This window comes from Saccoglossus kowalevskii, chromosome 4 (genome assembly GCF_978046115.1).
Source record: "Saccoglossus kowalevskii chromosome 4, keSacKowa6.1, whole genome shotgun sequence".
NCBI lineage: Eukaryota > Metazoa > Hemichordata > Enteropneusta > Harrimaniidae > Saccoglossus > Saccoglossus kowalevskii.
In genome coordinates this window covers 40,538,673-40,562,996 of record NC_140644.1, presented here as the reverse complement: position 1 = coordinate 40,562,996, position 24,324 = coordinate 40,538,673, and the positions used below count along the sequence as shown (strand labels likewise).

The 24,324-nt window shown below is 35.1% G+C and overlaps 2 protein-coding genes across 2 annotated transcripts in view; one reads left to right on the top strand and one right to left on the bottom strand.

Moving 5' to 3' along the window:
* The first annotated feature begins 9,615 nt into the window (after positions 1 to 9,615).
* Positions 9,616 to 24,324, top strand: part of LOC100369831 (galactose-3-O-sulfotransferase 2-like) — a 34,680-nt gene continuing 19,971 nt past the window's right edge. Inside the window, exon 1 of the mRNA XM_085498124.1 lies at positions 9,616 to 9,695. The gene's annotated coding sequence lies outside the window, so the exon portion shown is untranslated. The remainder of the gene's footprint in view (positions 9,696 to 24,324) is intronic.
* LOC146747403 (uncharacterized) lies at positions 15,409 to 23,726 on the bottom strand. The gene is made up of 13 exons (XM_085498123.1): positions 22,728 to 23,726; positions 22,393 to 22,518; positions 21,797 to 21,975; positions 21,383 to 21,527; positions 21,039 to 21,158; positions 20,576 to 20,909; positions 19,808 to 20,157; positions 19,390 to 19,644; positions 18,725 to 19,109; positions 17,896 to 18,165; positions 17,369 to 17,608; positions 16,551 to 16,682; positions 15,409 to 16,051 (listed from the first exon to the last, which is right to left on the bottom strand). The coding sequence occupies exons 1-13, from the start codon at positions 23,181 to 23,183 to the stop codon at positions 15,702 to 15,704; spliced, it is 3,342 nt and encodes a 1,113-aa protein (XP_085354249.1). The 5' UTR covers positions 23,184 to 23,726; the 3' UTR covers positions 15,409 to 15,701.

Below are 24,324 nucleotides of genomic sequence, written 5' to 3'. Positions count from 1 at the left end.
ATGAACCCTGACCTGCAGCCACACAAAGCTGGTTTAACACGGAAGTGACGTATTGTTTCTGTACTTGGCATTACGATGGGGTTGGATTTGTGCATAGGAACACGAGGACGAATACGTGACAGTTGGGGTGAAATTAACCTCAGACTAGACTGAGAATTAACATACTAGTAAGCGGTAATATATCGCTGCGTACAAATAATAAATGATAGTGTCCAGCTATCACTAAATTCATAATTATGGTCGGATAAAACGTTATATATAGGCTTGTAATTAAACTCTTATTATATCGCAACTTTGTATATGGTTTCGTTTTAATTAAGCTGATTTAACAGTTTTCTCCACTGATCATGTTACTGCATATACATACAATGCATTATGGGAGATTACCGTCATTATATATAATGAAAAACTGTCAATTTTTGAAATGTTTTCACAATATTAGGATGCATGTATATAATGTGACTTGTTTATCAGATTTTAAATATGAAGAAATAATCTCACCATGGAAACCAATTTCAAATTTCAAATTTTAAAACTTTATTATTATATATTGGACTTTATATTATGAAAAATATCCTGAGGAAAATATGGTGAACATGAAATATAATATTCAAATCAGCTCGAATATGAACTTATTTGAATTAAAGGCGTAATATCATACAAATTGTACTTTTTAATTTATAATGACTTGCATAGCTTAGGTTTAAAGGGTTAATAAATCGCAAATCGCGGTTTAGTGGTGGTCGTACCTGCCACTAGTCTCTGAAAAAGAGCCTCATCCCCGTTTCTCACTGCAGTGATGTCACTTAGGGTATTCAATTGTTTGTTTTTCTTGAATGTATATTGGGCACTTTTCCCAACCATCTTTTTCAGTATCTTGTTTCCAACTTCTCTTGCACACCGAATATTCACAGTGGCATCAGCCATAATACCTTGGGTATTCTCAAGAAAGGGACATCTTGAGGCTAGGAAGGGAAGGAGATCCTGCGTATCTGTCATGCCCGTCGCCTGCCTTGTCATTGAAGTCTCTTGATGTTGTTCACTTTATCAGATAAATTGTTTTACCACTCAGCATAAGACCTATAGTGTTGCTTGCATATATGCACTCCAGTAACTCATTTCTGCATGAAATCCTCCTCAGCTTCAGTACGATGGACCCGATCTCACTATCTGTAGGGGTATACTCCCTTATATTGTTATGGCTTTTCATCAAAAGGGGCTGATCAAATGTAAGAAGAGAGAATAAGACAGAGCGTGGTTGATCACCCTCGTGTTTTAAATTTATTATTACCAGCCCCGGCTGGTCAAGGTGTTGACAATGAGATACTCCACAGCAGGTCGGCAGAGGCTGTGGGATCCTCTACATCGTATTCTTGTAATTTCGCACAGTGCATTGATTGTACACACATTCTGGGACCAAATATTTAAAATCCACATTTCAGTTTAAATTGTATTTGAATGACATATACAAATCCTAGCCTCACACTAAGCCCCAACTAAGAATCGTCTCCATAATCTAGTAGATATCATGCACATTCCAGTTCTAAAGATTAAAATTTAAGCAAGGATTAAATGTTTTTAATATATATAACCCACCCAGTCCATCCATAATGTTATGAATAATCATATGTATTTCACCCAGTGGTACTACTGTGCATATGTCTTAATAGGAATCTGAGATTGATTGGGAGAAAACAAAAATTGTCATTAATGTCGATGGTACGTTAACACATTCAGGTCAATAAAAAAACTAAAAAGATAGGTTTCATGTGTCAAGAAGAAGAAGAAGTAAATATGTTATGGGCTTCCTTATCTTGTCATATGTTTGCATAATAATCAGTTTGTATTACTACAATTGATTGGTAGCCTACTTTAACATATATATCATAAATTGTCCGTCCCGTAACGATATGGGAAATGCGCCCTCACATGAGGGCAATGATTTCCTGTATCACGCCTGGCCCAGCGCGCCGGCTTTTATCATTCAAAACAAACGTGCCATTCTAAATTACGTCGTGTGTTCGTGGTCACGCCGTGATAAAATTGTAAATATACCTATAGGGTATATGACCTTTATGGACTGGATATAAGCTTTCGCAAGCTCGGCCACAAAATCCGTATCCACCCCATAAAGAATAGTGTGGTAATTACAATACAATTGATCCACATCATGCCAGAAATAAAAAAGCATGTATAATTTATACGAAATCAAAAAAATCCAAAATCGGACCAATATGCGATATTACGTAGTCATGTTCGATCCCTAATATTATAACATATCCTGGATTTATACAAATTAGGCACTATATCACTGCTTGGGTTTTTGACGATTTTTAATATATTTTTCAACGAAATTTTCTGAGAATGGTGCAAAAATAAATTCTGTTGCAATCTGTGGTGAATTGGCCACTTTTTTGCCATAACATGACTGAGCTACATGCAAGGTTTACCCTGGGTGCTGATGTGATGACATCACATATATACTCACTGTCAATATGGTTACAATGCTTGCATGTTACATGTATCCTGGCAGTTACATCGCTCACATGTTACATCGTTTGCATGTTACATATATTCTCAATGTCAATATCCTGGATATCATAATGGTTACATCGCTTTCATGTTACAGTTATTCCTGTTGTCAATGTGGTTACATCACTTGTATGTTACAGATATTCCTGTTGTTAATGTGGTTACATCGCTTGTATGTTACATATACTCTGGGTGTCATGGTGGTCACATCGCTTGTATGTTACAGATATTCCTGTTGTCAATGTGGTCACATCGCTTGCATGTTACATATATTCCTGTTGTCAATGTGGTCACATCGCTTGTATAATACATATATTCTGGATGTCACGGTGGTTACATCGCTTGTATGTTACATATATTCTGGATGTCACGGTGGTTACATCGCTTGTATATTACATATATTCTGGATGTCATGGTGGTCACATCGCTTGCATGTTACATATATTCCTGTGGTCAATGTGGTCACATCACTTGTATGTTACATATATTCTGGATGTCACGGTGGTTACATCGCTTGTATGTTACATATATTCTGGATGTCAATGTGGTTACATCGCTTGTACGTTACATATATTCTGGATGTCACAGTGGTTACATCGCTTGTATGTTACATCTATTCTGGATGTCACGGTGGTTACATTGCTTGTATGTTACACATATTCCTGTTGTTAATGTGGTTACATCGCTTGTATGTTACATATACTCTGGGTGTCATGGTGGTCACATCGCTTGTATGTTACAGATATTCCTGTTGTCAATGTGGTCACATCGCTTGCATGTTACATATATTCCTGTTGTCAATGTGGTCACATCGCTTGTATAATACATATATTCTGGATGTCACGGTGGTTACATCGCTTGTATGTTACATATATTCTGGATGTCACGGTGGTTACATCGCTTGTATATTACATATATTCTGGATGTCATGGTGGTCACATCGCTTGCATGTTACATATATTCCTGTGGTCAATGTGGTCACATCACTTGTATGTTACATATATTCTGGATGTCACGGTGGTTACATCGCTTGTATGTTACATATATTCTGGATGTCAATGTGGTTACATCGCTTGTATGTTACATATATTCTGGATGTCACGGTGGTTACATCGCTTGTATGTTACATCTATTCTGGATGTCACGGTGGTTACATTGCTTGTATGTTACACATATTCCTGTTGTCAATGTGGTCACATCGCTTGTATGTTAATATATTCTGGATGTCACGGTGGTTACATTGCTTGTATGTTACACATATTCCTGTTGTCAATGTGGTCACATCGCTTGTATGTTACATATATGCTGGATGTCAAGGTGGTTACATTGCTTGTATGTTACACATATTCCTGTTGTCAATGTGGTCACATCGCTTGTATGTTACATATATTCTGGATGTCACGGTGGTTACATTGCTTGTATGTTACACATATTCCTGTTGTCAATGTGGTCACATCGCTTGTATGTTACATATATTCTGGATGTCACGGTGGTTACATTGCTTGTATGTTACACATATTCTTGTTGTCAATGTGGTCACATCGCTTGTATAATACATATATTCTGGATGTCATGGTGGTCACATCGCTTTCATGTTACAGATATTCCTGTTGTCAATGTGGTCACATCGCTTGTATGTTACATATATTCTGGATGTCACGGTGGTTACATTGCTTGTATGTTACACATATTCTTGTTGTCAATGTGGTCACATCGCTTGTATAATACATATATTCTGGATGTCATGGTGGTCACATCGCTTTCATGTTACAGATATTCATGTTGTCAATGTGGTCACATCGCTTGTATGTTACATATATTCTGCATGTCATGCGGGTCACATCGCTTTCATGTTACAGATATTCATGTTGTCAATGTGGTCACATTGCTTGTATGTTACATATATTCTGGATGTCACGGTGGTTACATTGCTTGTATGTTACACATATTCTTGATGCCAATGTGGTCACATCGCTTGTATGTCACATATATTCTGGATGTCACGGTGGTCACATCGCTTTCATGTTACAGATATTCATGTTGTCAATGTGGTCACATCGCTTGTATGATACATATATTCTGGATGTCACGGTGCTCACATCGCTTTCATGTTACAGATATTCCCATGAGCGGATTTAGAGGGGGCCGCCCCCCTATTTTTAACAACCAACGGGGCTTCGCGCCATAGGCGCTCGCGAACTTGGCCTTCGGTCAAATTATCGGCCCCCCCTATTCCAGAAACCTAGATCCGCCCCTGATTCCTGTTGTCAATGTGGTCACATCGCTTGTATGTTACATATATTCTGGATGTCACGGTGGTTACATCGCTTTCATGTTACACATATTCCTGTTGTCAATGTGGTCACATCGCTTGTATAATACATATATTCTGGATGTCACGGTGGTTACATCGCTTGTATGTTACATATATTCCTGTTGTCAGTGTGGTCACATCGCTTGTATGTTACATATATTCTGGATGTCACGATGGTTACATCGCTTTCATGTTACACATAATCCTGTTGTCAATGTGGTCACATCGCTTGTATGTTACATATATTCTGGATGTCACGGTGGTTACATCGCTTTCATGTTACACATATTCCTGTTGTCAATGTGGTCACATCGCTTGTATGTTACATATATTCTGGTTGTCACGGTGGTTATATTGCTTGTATTTTACATATATTCCTGTTGTCAATGTGGTTACATCGCTTGTATGTTACATATATTCTGGATGTCACGGTGGTTACATTGCTTGTATGTTACAGATATTCCTGTTGTCAATGTGGTCACATCGCTCGTATGTTACATATATTCTGGATGTCATGGTGGTTACATCGCTTTCATGTTACATATATTCCTGTTGTCAATGTGGTCACATCGTTTGTATGTTACATATATTCTGGATGTCACGGTGGTTACATTGCCTTTATGTTACAGATATTCTTGATGTCAATGTGGTCACATCACTTGTATGTTACATATATTCTGGTTGTCACGGTGGTTATATTGCTTGTATGTTACATATATTCCTGTTGTCAATGTGGTTACATCGCTTGTATGTTACATATATTCTGGATGTCACGGTGGTTACATCGCTTTCATGTTACATATATTCCTGTTGTCAATGTGGTTACATCGCTTGTATGTTACATATATTCTGGATGTCACGGTGGTTACATTGCCTTTATGTTACAGATATTCCTGTTGTCAATGTGGTCACATCGATTGCATGTTACATATATTCTGGATGTCATGGTGGTTACATTGCCTTTATGTTACAGATATTCCTGTTGTCAATGTGGTCACATCGCTTGTATGTTATATATATTCTGGATGTCACGATGTTTACATCGCTTTCATGTTACACATATTCCTGTTGTCAATGTGGTTACATCGCTTGTATGTTACATATATTCTGGATGTCACGGTGGTTACATCACTTTCATGTTACACATATTCCTGTTGTCAATGTGGTCACATCGCTTGTATGTTACATATATTCTGGATGTCACGGTGGTTACATTGCCTTTATGTTACAGATATTCCTGTTGTCAATGTGGTCACATCGATTGCATGTTACATATACATGTATTCTGTATGTCATGGTCGTTACATTGCCTTTATATTACAGATATTCCTGTTGTCAATGTGGTCACATCGCTTGTATGTTATATATATTCTGGATGTCACGGTGGTTACATTGCTTGTATGTTACACATATTCCTGTTGTCAATGTGGTCACATCGCTTGTATGTTACATATATGCTGGATGTCAAGGTGGTTACATTGCTTGTATGTTACACATATTCCTGTTGTCAATGTGGTCACATCGCTTGAATGTTACATATATTCTGGATGTCACGGTGGTTACATTGCTTGTATGTTACAGATATTCATGTTGTCAAAGTGGTCACATCGCTTGTATGTCACATATATTCTGGATGTCACGGTGGTTACATCGCTTTCATGTTACAGATATTCCTGTTGTCAATGTGGTCACATCGCTTGTATGTTACCTATATTCTGGATGTCACGGTGGTTACATTGCTTGTATGTTACACATATTCTTGTTGTCAATGTGGTCACATCGCTTGTATAATACATATATTCTGGATGTCATGGTGGTCACATCGCTTTCATGTTACAGATATTCATGTTGTCAATGTGGTCACATCGCTTGTATGTCACATATATTCTGGATGTCATGGTGGTCACATCGCTTTCATGTTACAGATATTCATGTTGTCAATGTGGTCACATCGCTTGTATGATACATATATTCTGGATGTCACGGTGCTCACATCGCTTTCATGTTACAGATATTCCCATGAGCGGATTTAGAGGGGGCCGCCCCCTATTTTTAACAACCAACAGGGCTTCGCGCCATAGGCGCTCGCGAACTTGGTCTTCGGTCAAATTATCGGCCCCCCTATTCCAGAAACCTAGATCCGCCCCTGATTCCTGTTGTCAATGTGGTCACATCGCTTGTATGTTACATATATTCTGGATGTCACGGTGGTTACATCGCTTTCATGTTACACATATTCCTGTTGTCAATGTGGTCACATCGCTTGTATAATACATATATTCTGGATGTCACGGTGGTTACATCGCTTGTATGTTACATATATTCCTGTTGTCAGTGTGGTCACATCGCTTGTATGTTACATATATTCTGGATGTCACGATGGTTACATCGCTTTCATGTTACACATATTCCTGTTGTCAATGTGGTCACATCGCTTGTATGTTACATATATTCTGGATGTCACAGTGGTTACATCGCTTTCATGTTACACATATTCCTGTTGTCAATGTGGTCACATCGCTTGTATGTTACATATATTCTGGTTGTCACGGTGGTTATATTGCTTGTATTTTACATATATTCCTGTTGTCAATGTGGTCACATCGCTCGTATGTTACATACATTCTGGATGTCATGGTGGTTACATCGCTTTCATGTTACGTATATTCCTGTTGTCAATGTGGTCACATCGTTTGTATGTTACATATATTCTGGATGTCACGGTGGTTACATTGCCTTTATGTTACAGATATTCTCGTTGTCAATGTGGTCACATCGCTTGTATGTTACATATATTCTGGTTGTCACGGTGGTTATATTGCTTGTATGTTACATATATTCCTGTTGTCAATGTGGTTACATCGCTTGTATGTTACATATATTCTGGATGTCACGGTGGTTACATCGCTTTCATGTTACACATATTCCTGTTGTCAATGTGGTCACATCGCTTGTATGTTACATATATTCTGGATGTCACGGTGGTTACATTGCTTTTATGTTACAGATATTCCTGTTGTCAATGTGGTCACATCGCTTGTATGTTATATATATTCTGGATGTCACGATGTTTACATCGCTTTCATGTTACACATATTCCTGTTGTCAATGTGGTTACATCGCTTGTATGTTACATATATTCTGGATGTCACGGTGGTTACATCACTTTCATGTTACACATATTCCTGTTGTCAATGTGGTCACATCGCTTGTATGTTACATATATTCTGGATGTCACGGTGGTTACATTGCCTTTATGTTACATATATTACTGTTGTCAATGTGGTCACATCGATTGCATGTTACATATACATGTATTCTGTATGTCATGGTCGTTACATTGCCTTTATGTTACAGATATTCCTGTTGTCAATGTGGTCACATCGCTTGTATGTTATATATATTCTAGATGTCACGGTGGTTACATTGCTTGTATGTTATACATATTCCTGTTGTCAATGTGGTCACATCGCTTGTATGTTACATATATTCTGGATGTCACGATGGTTACATCGCTTTCATGTTACACATATTCCTGTTGTCAATGTGGTCACATTGCTTGTATGTTACATATATTCTGGATGTCACGGTGGTTACATCGCTTTCATGTTACACATATTCCTGTTGTCAATGTGGTCACATCGCTTGTATGTTACATATATTCTGGATGTCACGGTGGTTACATCGCTTTCTTGTTACACATATTCCTGTTGTCAATGTGGTCACATCGCTTGTATGTTACATATATTCTGGATGTCACAGTTATTACATCGCTTGCATGTTAAGTGTATACTTCATGTCAATGTGGTTACATCTGTTTCATCGCTTATATACTATATATATTCCTGGTGTTCTTACATTACATTACATTATTTGCTTGCTATGTTTTCCTGATATATATGTGTCTACAATACATATATGTTACGTTTATCCCAGATGTAAATCCTGCATGTCACATCGTAGTTACATCGTTAGTATGCTATGTGTATCCTGGATGTCATGGCGGTTATATTACATGTACCAGTATGTCATGTTTTTTACATTGCTTGTATGTTACGGGTACTTGTAATCTGGATGTCACGGCGGTTACATCACTTGCAAGTTACACGTATTCCCGTTATCAACGTGTTTACATCACTTACCCCAGGGGGGCAGTACATAGAACTTGCCTAATGGGGACCTCCTCCCCCCCCCGAAATGGGTCTCGTCTATTCTGGATGTCAAGGTGGTTACATCACTTGTATGTTATGTGTATCCCGGATGGTAATTTGATTACATGGCTGGCATGTTGCGTGTTCTATCATGTCGACATGGTAACATCGCGTGAATGTTTGTGTATACCGGATGACAATGTGGTTATTTTTAATTTGATTTATCACATTATGTTTGTTTTTTTTTGAGTAGGTTGAAAAATGTATACACAAATACCGGGCTATAATTTAAATCCATAAAACAAGCAAAAATGAGTAATTAATAATATTATTAAGTGATTAATAATATAACAATATAATAATATAATCTATTTCTTGCGACAAGAAGAGTCTCTCATTACTGGCTCAGTATTTATAATACCTTCAGCTCCCAGTGAGTGATAATATTGTCGATAATGTTATAACAAAATAGATTTATTTAATTCTAATTTTAATTAACGCGTACAGACAGAACATGCCGTTGGCACGTGACAACGTTCTCCGGTGGGTGCGATTGCATCATGCTCATTATATATTCATGAGCACGGATATATATATATAAAAGCCTCGTTTCCAACCAGTCTGTACAGTTAGTAGCGTGGACCAGTCTGTTGTTTGTATTCGTTATATATCAGCACATCACTAAGGCTTTTAATCAGGTATAGTATTCAGTGTGACAGTGTGTTATCTTACCGTGACATCGTTTTTATATTGTCTGACTTGGTGTACGATTATCACTGGGGGTTATCATTCCGATTATCGGTAACATATGGAGCCTGTACGGAAGGGCACCTGGTCGCCCCCGGGGCTAGCTGCAGTTCTGTAGCTCTGGATTTCGCTGGTGTCCGTTTTTGGCGTTTTCTGTTGCATCGGTAGTCTGATTCGGTCGTCTATTGGTAATTGCGAAACCCTAGAGCTACAGTACGAGACGTAGTCAGTTACCATACCGGACGACACAAATCCGTGTCGGCCAGGTTATTGACACTTTATTAGCAAAATTGGCTGTCTACGCTCACCTGTGTATGATCGATCGTTATCTAAACACATTTGACAACTATTCTGATTTGGATGTTCTAAATTACCGACGTTATCTACTAAAATCAGACGAATACCGGCGAAAACCCACTATTTACGCTTCAAGGTCAGCCATCTTGGAAATTTTGACCCATGACGTCACGGCGCGTCATAGTCTCGCAATTTCACAAATAAGCCACTCGATTGGAGTTGTGTTGAGATTTAATGAATATTATGGATGAAAACAACCACAAATATATATGCAATGTATAAAAAAAATCGAAACATGGTATCAGAAATAAAATAACATAATATAAATTAATAATTGTATTATTTTAATTATTTATTTTGAAAAAAAAAATGATAATAATAAAAATGAATTGTGGGTATTTTCTCACACAAGCCAGTGTTGTACAATAAAATGAGTTCATACACAACAGAAGTTGTGAGGCAGTTGTTTGGCGTTAAGATGGAAACCTTATTAGGTTATGAGTTGAAGAAGGACCAACTGGAGCTCATAACAAATATTATGAATAAAAGGCATACCATGGGCATATTGCCTACAGGTTTTGGTAAATCTGATGTATACATCACCCCGCCTTTATTGTTGGACCAAGCAGAGCCTGGTATTCACCACATATCCCTGGTTGTGAGTCCACTAAAAAGTTTGGTTATGGATCAAGTGGCCAACTGGTCATTAAAAGGAATAAAATGTGCTGGCATTGTAAACAGAGATGAAATGGAGGTGGAGACCATTGAGGGTGAGTTTATTTATTTTTGCTCTCAAAATAAAAATTAACCAGAAATAAAGTTTTTTTTATAGAAGTAGCTCATAATAAAAATAATAATAACTTTGTTACACAACCAAAAAATAAAATATCTTTTATCAAAAGTGACTCAAATTTTTTTCTATTATTTTTTAAGGTCTGAAAAGAGGAAGATACAGTGTAATTTTTATGTCACCAGAGAGTGTTTTGGAAATAGATGACTGGTCATTTATTTTAGAATCAGAAATATACACGAAAGGCGTATGTCTTGTAGCACTGGATGAGGCTCATGTTATTTGCACATGGTAATAAATTTAGTTAGTGAATTTATTTTACACATCCATATTTTATACAGAATTAAACTTATCCTATGACATTCCTAAGTTACTATAAATTCAGGTAAAAGTAATGGCAAAAATTAGTTTATAATACAAGAAATCGTTGTTATGATGTCATGTCCATGTTATTAGCTCAAAAGCTTATAGAAAGTTTATGGAATTAACCATGTTTGTCCCTGCATGAACACAGATGTCTTTTAAAGGGGAAAGTTTCAATTTCATTGCACTTGATGTTTATTTCTATGGGAGTGGCAGTCTCTTGTTTTCTATTGTTATGGTAATCTCATTGCCATATTTACTTCAAGATAAATCCAATTAAATAATTTCCCCTTTTGTTAGTATCTCGGACACTGCTGATCCAATTTAGCTGAACTTTGGTACACATGTACAGTTGAATAGACTGAAGAGGAATTATAATTCTGTAACATTAATTAGGTTACTGATCAATTAATTTTTTGTTAATATCTTATGAACTAATAGTCGAAATGACTCCAAACTTAGTATAAACAAACTTTATATTTTCTTACCAGGTGTGCACTATGCAGCTTAATTAACAATCTCATTTGCATATTTAATTAATTTTGAATTTTTATTGATATCTGTGAACTTGGTTTTAGCATACTTTATATTTCCATATAAGATATGCACTATTGAGATGCAACTTAATTAATTAGCTTATTTGCATATTTAATTAAACTTCTATCGGTAGTGTTATTGACTAAACATGGTATAAGCATACTTATACATTTCCATATGAGCTTTGCACCATGCATGCCATATAGAGTTTCAATTCAATTAACGGGTTCTTTTGCATATTTTATTATTTTGATTTATATATCTCGTGAACTGTTAGTCCAAATGTGACAAAATTTTTAATAGCGACGTAGTGTTTAGCTATAAGAAATGTACTCTTGATTTTTAATTTAATCAATGTGCTCATTAGCATATTGATTTTTGAATTTTTGTTGATATTTTGTGAACTGTTAGTTTAAATGTGACTAAAAAACATACTGTGTATTAATCTATGAGGAATGCACTATCGAGTTCACTTAATGAGTCGCTTTGCAGGTTTAACTGATATTTAAGTTTTGTTAGTATCTTATAAACTACTGAAATTTATTGTGACTGAACTTGGCAGGTGATGGGTATAATATGTAGTTATGAGTTGCCACCTAATTAATAGCTCATTTACATATTTAATTGTGTTTTTATCTCCCTCATACATGGGAGCATTTTTTTCATTGTACATTGCATTGAACAAATTTATATTGTTGCATACAAATATTTATACTTGATTCTAGATTATGTTAAATGAGTTTGGTAACTACCCTGGTCATATTACAAAAAAAAGGAACACAAAAACCAATGTTGAATTTGTGAATCTGTGTTCTTATTTTCAAAAATATGCTATGCCTTTCATTTGATACATGCTTATATCATATATTCATGGAAGTTTCATAATACCTGTAGGGGAGAAACTTTTAGGCCTGTTTACAAGCGAGTTGGAGATTTCCGAGGCCATTTCACAGGAGCAAGTTTGGCCATATTGAGTGCTACATGCACAGATAAAGTACAGAAGATTATTTTAAACACCTTGCATTTAGAAGACAAAGAAGTTTTTACAATAGCTAGGCATCCTGACAGGTAAATAACTACAATATTACATAATGTTGATCTTTATTTTAGAATAGTTAAAATGTTTAATGTAAGAAAATGTCATTTTATATAGGCCTAATATTTATTTATCAATGAAGAGTCAGCCAGGAATGAAGTTTTTAGAGGATGTTAGGTGGTATATTGATGAAATTAAATTAATGGGGAAAAATGCAAGAAAAGCAATTATATACATGAGGTCTGTATTTTTAATTAATCTATGTTGCATATAATCAAATATTCGGTAACAAAAGATAAAAGTTTCTCTCACGAACAAATTTTTATTAGTCTTTGAAGTAAATATTTTTGTAAACTAATTAATTTTATGCTAATAAATGTTTTGTTTTCACATATATTATATTGCATGCTTGTTCTTTTGTTATGTTTCTGTATATACATTTACACTGTAATTGGAGTAAAAAAAAATAATTACATGTTCTGACATTATTGGAAATGTACTGCATTGTCACTCTGCACAAAACCATGAACATTTTTACAAAAAAATAAATTAACTTGGAGGTTTCCTGTTAAGACTATAGCACAATTAGATGCCATTTGAAAGACAACACTTTTTAAGAGTTTATTTTATCCGTACATGATTTACTTATAAACTACAAACACAGTGTAATCAAAATATTAACTTTGAAGTTTTACATGTATATTGCTGCATCAGTAAATACTGTAAAATACTTAAATTTAGCTGGAATTAATTTTCCCTGAAAAGACTTTTTGGATGTTTTGTATGGCATTTTTTTCACTGATTTTTGGTGATTTGAATGTAAAATAAAGGAAAAAAAGGTATATTCACTGAATCACTCCTTCAGCGGAAATAGTGAAAATTAAATCCAACCGAAAATAAAGTATTTTACAGTATACTGATAAGTGTGGCATTAACAGGCTAAAATATAATGTATAGCCCTTAATTGCCAGAGTGGGTATTCACAATATGGACTAGACCAGGTCTAAATATTTCATCTTCTGTTTACCTCCTCTCAGCGAATTATACATGATTATTATCAGAAATTAAAAATAACTTTATTAGAAGTACATCATCAGTAGAAGTACATCCAAAATGATATTTTTTGTAAAACTTGATCACTTAAAGGGCAATACTAGTCATCATACTGTGCTTGAGCAAGGTCAAACTCCATGCAGTTTGTTGACAACACACCCCATGATGCAATGTTTACATTAGCAATACAAATACAACTGTGACTGAAAGAGAGCTTCCATAAAGTTAAAGAAATAAGGGAAATGTGCTTGCTTGGTTCAATTTTTGTAAGAAAAGTGATGTGTTAACGGTAAATCATAAATTGTTTATTAACACAAACGATGCACATGAGCAGTGCGATGACTATCACTTTTTAATTAAAGTATGACGTTTTGATTTCATAGTATTACATGGTTACAATGTATTATATAAGCAAATGTTCTACTAACAGTATAAATTAATTTAATGTCAAATTTAACACTACTGTGTTGTCAATACAAATTCCAGAACTCAAACCCAAACTGGTAGACAGTGGAGTAATATCATGAATTACTTGGGCAACCATGCATACATTGACCAGAAAAAAAATGTAAGATGTAGAATGGTCGATGTCTTTCATGCCAATGTGGAATTAGAGGACCAGAAAAGAGTACTGGAGAACTTTGCTCTATCAGACAGCACAATCAGATGCGTTGTTGCTACTGTTGCATTTGGCATGGGGATCAATATCCCAGATGTCGATTTGGTACTGCACTGGGGAGGGAGCAATAATATTTTGCAATATTGGCAAGAAGTTGGGCGATGTGGGAGAGATGTCACAAGGAAGGGTGAGGCTTACTGTTATGCAGTTAAAACCGATATTGTAAGGTGTGACGAAGATATGAAGAAACTTTGCAATAACTTGAATACAGGCAAAATGAAGTGTCTCAGAATTGCAATTCTTCAAGAGCTGACAATACCTGAAATGGATGCAGAATACCTGAAGGGTCTCACTAACCGAGATAGGTGTACACAAGCATGTGGGGAAAAATGTACATGTCATCACTGTGTATGTTGCTGTATCTGTAGAGGAGCCTGTCCATGCCAACATTTATCAGCTGGAGTATAGCCATACAACCCCTTCACACTAATCCAAACTTCATTACAACATATATTGACCACATGCATTATCTAATATTGATACATTTGAGTGTAATAATGACACTGATTTGCAGAAATAAACAACTCAACTTTCCATCCTTTTCAAAACATATTGTAAGGTCTGAACATTGCTACCCAAATCTGCATATTTATCATTCTTGTAGAAGAATGGCAGGACTTACAATGGGCCATACTAGTTTATATCTGCACCCTTTGTTGATGAGGCAGAATTTTCCAAAAATATTATGGGAAAAATATTTCATAATTCAGGTTGTATACTTGTTTGATAAAAGAGACCAGGAAATCTTATGTATGGAAACAACTATCAAGGTGACACAAATGAACTCCCTAACACTACAAGGATTATACTTTTGGATTTCCATCATATCATATGGTGAATTGTGATTTGGAAATATAACTATGCATGAAGGGGTGCAGATATAAACTGGAATGACCCAATACTGTGTAATACTTTATTTTCACGTAATTTTATTTTTAAGCCATAATACAAAACAGTAAAAATCTAATATCAACACTTAATGTCTAAAAACTGTCTTTCCTATACTTTACATTGTGTCTAGATATAAATAAAACATATGTACACTTGTCAACAGATGTTGTGATAATATTCATGAAAAACGTATATAGAATATCATGGAAACAAAGTATGTATTGGTGGCAAAATACAGTGCTGCAGTGACCATTTTGGCAAATTGCTAGCCTTCCCCACATATATTTTGGCGCTATTTATTGTAATTGATGTTACTCAGTTGGGAGACAACTTCTTTCAGCATCTAAATTTGTAGAATATTTGTGCAATCTGGTTCTTAATTTCTGTGGCATTTCTATTGTGATTTTGTTTTCAAAGTCAGGAAAATCTTTATGCCGCCTGCCATCCACTACATCAAAAAGGCCATCATGTCTGTATGTTAAAATAAATTTCCTAACATCATCTACATAAGATTCTTTGGATGCTCTTGTCCTTGAAATATGAATGTCAATGACCTTAGAAAAATAGGCTTGGTCCATCTTAGAGCCCAGATTCCCGACCAATTGACTGGTACGTGCAACTTGAGAATCACTGTACTGTCCATGTGTGTGCTTCAAGTTATCTGAAAAAATATTAAAGCAAGTTTAGTGTGTGCTTTCTGTCTGCAGAAATACTTTTAACCAAATTGTATGTACATGTACACTGTAAAACGTGTCTTTTTAGCAAGCATGATATATTGGCTGATTTAGCTAAGCTGTTATGTAGTTAATGTAATTATACAGTTCATGATTCAATTGGGTTTATGGCTATTGAAAAGACATCTAAAGATGTATTTAACACATAAAAGACAAATACGGTATGTAGATAATTCAAAGTGTTGTATAGGATCTTTAGGGTGACAATTATATCTGGTGATATTAAAAAGCTGATTAGTATATTCATTGTTTAGGTTAATTTTAGAACTGTATGTTGGGCTAAAACAAAATGTACCTATACTTTGGTTGTGCTCCAAATAGCTCATTAATTGCTTGACCATGTATAATTATTCATTTCAAATTGCATTATGTATCCCATTTCATGCAAGATCTGTTAAGAGTTTAACTTTAGTCAGAGAGACTTACCTTTGAATTCATTATTTAGGAATTCATTTACCAAATCTAATGGAATATTATGTCCAGCTCCACCTGTCAAATTTGCAGTCCTGTTATACTTTAGTTCATGGCTAATTCTTTGTGTCATCCAACCATTTATGCCTATAAATGTGATTTTATATTGTCTTAATAACTTTGCATGTGTGGTTATTTATTTGCCCATGATGATTAACTGTAAAAACTAGCACCATAGTGCATGATCTCTAATAAGAAACCAATCTACTCTTAATCAGAGTATCTGTAAATCTTGCATAGTAAAAGCTTATGTTTTACTGTACATATTTTGTAGACATTATTGGGGCAGTGGTACCAGTACTAGCACTCTCAGAATTGTATTGAAAATAAAAGACAATTTAATGTAAAATTTTGTTCAATTATTCACACCAACATTTTTTTCAAACTTGAAACATGAAGAAAACTATTATTTGGAGAGGTAAAAATGTTCTTCTCTGCAACGTTGTGCTTTGCCAATTATGGGTGTCTGGGTTTATACAAGCTTTCAGATTTTGTCTGTAGTGGTGATAATAGTGAGAGATACCTTGTGATGGAGACTTTTGACTTGCAACTTTTACCGTATTTTCTCTATTAAAAGAGCATCTCCAATTGTAAGCCAACAGTTGCATTGATTGTATACTGATTTATTAAATTGTATGATTTATCAAAATATCACCTTATCAGTACCTCTGTCATTTACACTAGTACCGATATGTGCTATTAATAGAGCAAATACAGTAATTATGTACCTCTATGCACTTAATCATGTTATAATTATAGCAACATATCATTACCTGCCAATAATCTGTGCCCAAGTATAAGATACTTGTAGTGATTGTTTGACCAAAAATCAATCATATTGATTCTCCAGGTCCGCATCATTGCCTCACCATCATTTTCTCTTTCCGAATCTTTTTCACAGAAATACTTCAAACCTTTCCAGGTCAATGCAGTGGTGTACTCTGCAATGTGATCCTTTTTATCTGATGCTTCTTTATACTTGTAACAGGCAACTGAACAATACCAGTCATCAACTAGATAATAAAATGTTGTCAGATGAACAAAATGTAATAGCTGTGTGGCTGTCTGTTACAAGTTTGTCTATAGGTTAGCAAACATAATTAAAGTACAAATTTAAAACACTTCTTCATTTGAATGTAAGCAAGCAAATACACTGCAGCTACCAATTTATATTTACATAATGACAACAAGTTCTGAATCATACAGCTTATCTGTATTCTTAAATAAATATACATGAGAAGGTAATTATATAGTCTACAAAAGAAAGTGTCTATGGGCTTGATGAATGTATATATATTACCTGGCAACTCAACTAATCCTTTGCAGTCAACATGAAAACGTTCACCATTCAGACAGTTATTACCGGCCATACATTTAACAACTTCTATACCAGGTTGATACACCTTACAACAAAATGAAACACTTTTTTCACAGTCTGGTGAACACCACCACTCTTCATCTTCTCCTGGAAGGTTATCTTCTTCTAAATTTACACATTCAATGTGGTACCACCTTCCTAATGCACAACTTTTGCCAGCGGAACATTCAATCCAGGTTTCACAATCCACACCTTTTTTAAAACAAAAATTTAAACATAAATACTTGTGACACCTTACTTTGACATATACTAAAGATAATGAATAACATGAAGAACCCAATACATAACCCCCACAAAATTATGTTTTTGTGTTAACACAACACACTAGCAGTAGTACAAGCCCTTTAAAGCAGAGTGAAAAAAAATCATTTTAAAAACATGATGTTGGTACACAAGTTTATTTTTTATATTTTATCTCACTTTTTGACTACTTTTAGCTTTGATGTTAATTTCTGAGTAAAAAAATGAAAATTAATCATTCACACTGTGACCAGAAACACTATAGTTATTATTATTTTTTTGTGCACTTGATGAAGATTACTAAGAAAATTATTAGTAAGTAAGCTTCATACAAATTCACTAGGTATAGAACCAACAATTATTTTTTGGCAATTTCACGTTGGTTATAGTCCAATTTAACACACATACTGACTACCACCCGATATTGTTAGTGGCCAGGAGAAAAAATGAATTTGGAAATTTATAGAAAGTCTTGTGATTGAGAAAATTGTGACATAAATTTATAGAATACCTTCATCTGGGTCACATATGCAGAATACTCTTGCATCTTCTTCATCATCACTATCAGCAGCTTGTGAAATAGAACAAGTATCTATAACGGGCCACAAATGTGTAACTACATTCTTTGATACAGTCTGTAGGTATTGTTGTCTCAACTCTTTCCTTTCTTCACAAGGAGAATTTGCAGGTTTGTCATCAATATCATCTAATCCCAACAGTTTGATGCAAAGCAGTGACACCAATCCCTCAGTAGTGAATGTTAATAAATCTGTCACTTCATTCATGTTATCCATTACTTTGGTTTTCACATTTTTGTGTTTAAAAACAGTCTTTATATTGTATAAAGTGCCTTTACTGCCAGCACTTTTAGCATTATACATCTTATCCATGATGTCCTAGAAAATATAAAGTTTTACTAATTACTACAATACCATTAAGATATAAACTTTGTATCTAAGGAAATTATGATACTGATCACCAAGTTGTGTAGTATTATTCATACAATAAATTACACGAATCAAGATGCACATGACTGTATAGTTCCATACATTTATGCCTGCAACTAGAATATAAAATGCTGTTGTTTAACTCAGTTAGAGAAGCACTTTTAATACAGCAAAATGCAATATGTACTAATAATACTAATATGACATAAGAGCAGAGGTAGATTCTTACTTGTAATACAATGCCACGTCTATGAAACTCCTGTGGAGCCGGTTCAAGTCCAGCTAGCCTATTAGCTGGGTCTTCACTAGCAGCCATAGATATGCGGGCATCAATCATTCTTTCAACTGACTGTTGATCACCATTACACAGTATAGTATATGGGGTTCCATCTGGCTGCATTGGCACATACTTTTTCAGGTGTTTCATTATTGCAAGCACCCCTTTGCTACTCCCTGGGTTTTCTTGCACTACTCCTAAATTTATCTGTTTACAATGATAAAGAAAGAATACATCATTGCTTTATCCTATATCATAATTTCACATGCTTATAATGCAGAATACTTGCACATGCACACATGTTAAGAATATGATATTATCTAGATATTAATTTACATACACCTGGTATTTAGGGGCAGGCTTAACTTACCACTTTACTTTTCTTCTTAGATAACTCAGACTGTTCATGAATAATATGTTCCACTACACAATCAGAATAAGAGCTCTTAAAATGTGTGAGATGTTTGCAGATTATCCTTGAAACAACAACTGCCATACGTTTTTCAAGGGCATCCCAATCCTCTTGAGAGGGAAGGAAAGAATTCAATGGAATTGTTGTAGCCAGCTCTCGTTTTTCATCATTTAAATGCATAGCAGGTACTCTGTTCTGTGTAGCAAAACACATCGCCCACATTAAAAATTTGTTCTGTTTAGACGATGTATGATACCGAGATAAACTTAGTTTCTGGACATTGTCCCAGCACAGACTGTATCCAGGACCTGAAAATATAATGAAAACAGACAAGTGGGTAAACATTATGAAAGGCTACTGCTGCCGGTGCAAGTTCAACTGGTAGCAAACTGCCATCTCCATGGAGCCATACATTTCCTATGTTATGTCAATCAAATGACCATGCATTTTACTGGTCCTGGTCTAAAGTACAAATAATATAATTTGTTGCAGATAACAATGAATTTGAATATGAGTATGCATGCTTGGTGGTTCATAGTAATAGCATAATTGTCACAATAAACTAGGGCTGCATGGGTATGAAACTATAACATATACTGATCATTTTTATAATTGAGGGCTTTACAGAATATGTAAATGCTGCAAAACCCAATACAAAATGAAGGAAAAACTAATTTACAACAATGTTAATTTTCTCTTTAGTGCAAAACACTATATATAACTTACATTCATTCAATGGTTGAATTCCACCATCACCTGTGTCTGGTCCAAAGAGAGAACGTCTGTAACTAACACCATCCTCCTCTGTAGATTTATCATCACTGCTTGCAGAAGTAATGGAAATTTCACTTTCACTGGCACTACAATCACTTTCACTGGCACTACAATCACTTTCACTGCTAGTAGTAGGACTAGTCATTAACTCTTGAAGAGGAATGGTAGTTACACCATCCGTTGTATGAACATTAGGCCTACTGTCCATATTATCAACATCGCCAAATGCAACATCTATGTCACCATCATCACTACTGATATTAGGAGCATCATCTCTTAGTTCTTCCTGTCAAAATATGTATTTAAAATGACTTTTAACATACACTTTTATTGTTAATAGTATTCACATTGACATTCATTGTATCCATTATCTATTCATCACCAATAGCTATGCAAATAAATTCTTATACGTTACCTCTATCTTGCTTTTCATGTCATACATTTCTTTGTCAAAGTTTTTTCTCATTCTGTCTATTGTGCCACGTGTTCCATTTACGCCCAAACAAATACCAACATGCTGGAAGCACTTGAAAAGCTGCATAATTGAAAAAAATAACATAATCTAAAATAAAGTCAGTTGTTTAATAAAATTAGATTAGTAAATACTGTGGGCATACTGCATACTGATAAATAAAGCAGATAAATAATACAGATTGTGCAGAAGCCAGAGATTGACATGAAAATATAATTTAAAAGTCTGTGTATTTACAATGTCTAAACATTGGTTGGCATGAAATTATTGTTATGTATGTTCCATACCTTCTGACTACAGCCACTTTTATACATTTGAATGGAGTTAAATGCTTGTATTATATTAAATTTTCTTCTTTTTCTTAAATGTAGCAAATTGCACATAATCATTCCATATGCTGGAGTTAGTTTGCCACAGCTACCATCAGAACGACTACAAACACAAATATGAAATAAATGCCATTAATTCTTAAAATAATGCTAAAGCAGTTTTCTTTAAATATTATGCAATTAAGTAAGTGATAAATCCAATCAACACTCAATTGAATAACACCCTCTCCCAAATATGGTTTAAAAACTTTTGTTTTTCTAAACTGGCATACTTTATATAAGTGATAATTCACACAACCTTGTTTTCTTTCCTGCGGCACATTTAATAAAATTTATACTGAAAAATTGTCATCTATAACAAACTTTACTTACATGTCTATCAGATTATGACTACGTTGGGTAGTTAAAGCTGCTCTGATGATACTGGTCAGCAGAGGTAGACCACAATTGACCTCTTCAATTATTTTTTCCCATTGAAAAGACTCGCATGTCTCTTTAGAAAGTGTCATTGGTCTGCTTTTTTTAATGTAATTACCAACTTCCTTCCTTACCTATAATAATTTTCAGTCAAAGAAGTTTAAATATATTAAAAAGAAATATTAAATATCAAACATTTTCCTTGCATTATATTACTGGAAATGACATTTAAAATACTGTATACAACTAGTTGTTTGATTATGCAGTAATCTGAGGTTAACCATTAGGAGCATCATTTTGCATTAATTAGTAACATCTCTACTTAGATGATTATTTCCACAATGTTTGCTAACTTTGTGTCCTTGGCTTGTTTTAGCACAAATGCCAGTCATCATTGTCTGACCTCTAAACCATGTGATGTTTACAATTCCTTTGTTTTATGCCTAACTGCCAATCAGATTTGTTCTAACTTTATTATTCTCATAAATAAAAGTGTGTTGAACCAAAGACAATTGGTTGAACACACCAAAAACAACAACTTTAAAACCTACCTTGTTGCTTATAACAGTAGCAATTTGTTTCCGTGCACGAACACTTCTGTGATACAGAATGCTAATAGCAGACTCATAATCATGTCTCTTAACAGCAAGAATGACTCTTTTCACAAATGTTAATTTCTGTTGAAAAAGAAGCTTTAATTAGGGTTATTGTAACATTTTTTTTTTTAAGATTTGAAACATGTGAAATTAGGTTTTTGCCATTCAATCAATGTTTGAGAGAAAGTAGTACAATAAATTGTGGCACTTTCCTTTCAAATAATGAATAGAGTATCAAACACTTTAAATAAATTATTTTATTTAACACTAGTATTTAATATAACACTAACCTTTGCTGTTTCATAATGGTTTTCATCAGCATCCTCCACATTTCTATGTTTTTTAAGAGTGCGTGGTGTTCTGGTTGGAGTACATCTTTTTCTTTTAAGATGAAGATATGTACCCTCAGCACATCTTGCAAAAAAACCCTGCTTGGCTTCTTTCCCTTCTCTAATTTTTCTTCTAGATTTTTCCAGAAGTGCATAGCAATCTTGACATAGGCACCTGGGTGCATCAGATTTGTGGCCTAGGGGTGTCAGGTTTGTTTCATACACTTCATCCAGTGCATCCTTGACACACTCTACTTTACCAACTTGTTTCACAAGAGAATGTCTCTTATATCCTTTTGCCTTTACCTCAAATGCATTCCCACAGTTGATACACATAGACATGGTAATGGATATGGAGGTGTAGCAAACACTGGCTTGTGTGAGAAAATACCCACAATTCATTTTTATTATTATCATTTTTTTTTTCAAAATAAATAATTAAAATAATACAATTATTAATTTATATTATGTTATTTTATTTCTGATACCATGTTTCGATTTTTTTTATACATTGCATATATATTTGTGGTTGTTTTCATCCATAATATTCATTAAATCTCAACACAACTCCAATCGAGTGGCTTATTCGTGAAATTGCGAGACTATGACGCGCCGTGACGTCATGGGTCAAAATTTCCAAGATGGCTGACCTTGAAGCGTAAATAGTGGGTTTTCGCCGGTATTCGTCTGATTTTAGTAGATAACGTCGGTAATTTAGAACATCCAAATCAGAATAGTTGTCAAATGTGTTTAGATAACGATCGATCATACACAGGTGAGCGTAGACAGCCAATTTTGCTAATAAAGTGTCAATAACCTGGCCGACACGGATTTGTGTCGTCCGGTATGGTAACTGACTACGTCTCGTACTGTAGCTCTAGGGTTTCGCAATTACCAATAGACGACCGAATCAGACTACCGATGCAACAGAAAACGCCAAAAACGGACACCAGCGAAATCCAGAGCTACAGAACTGCAGCTACCCCGGGGCATGTATGTACGGGCGTCTAAAAATTAACTCTGCGACGCGATTGTGCGACTCGGCGAGTTCATCTCTCGATATGTAACTAACAGTTCAGACCCCTCCCCTGAGTCTCCCCCGAATGTGACATCGACATCAAAAAGTGAAAACTTCAGAAACTATAGGGTATGATGCAACACACTACTTCCGCGTGCATAACTGAGAACACGTGTTCGGACCAGTTCGATGCATGCATGATTGCATTTGAACATGCGCACAACTCTTGTTAGAGATACTGTAAATGCACATGCCATAGGATTGTCATTAAAAAAAGTCACATTGTTAGTCCCCGTTCGGACGCTGTCCTAAAACGGGGACTTATGTTTTGACCTCTGTGCGTGCGTGCGTCTGTGCTTGCGTCCGGACCTGTATCTTAGAAATGCCTGGACCAATCACAATCAAACTTCACACATACATCATACATGATATTTTACATATGCACGTCAATTTTTTTCACGATCTGATTCAAGATGGCCGAATGGCGGCCATTTTTGTGCTAAAAATCATCAAAATCAAGCATTTCTCGGCTGTTTACAG

Bases quoted from the DNA above. Each gene is read 5' to 3' on its own strand.
- LOC146747403 (XM_085498123.1), bottom strand. From the start codon at position 23,183: ATGATAATAATAAAAATGAATTGTGGGTATTTTCTCACACAAGCCAGT. The intron at 21,528-21,796 runs GTAAGTAAAGTT...TTGTGTTTGTAG, and splicing joins AGTCATAATCTGATAGACAT to TCGTTCTGATGGTAGCTGTG. The intron at 18,166-18,724 runs GTATTCTATAAA...GTTTTAAAAAAG, and splicing joins CATATGTGACCCAGATGAAG to GTGTGGATTGTGAAACCTGG.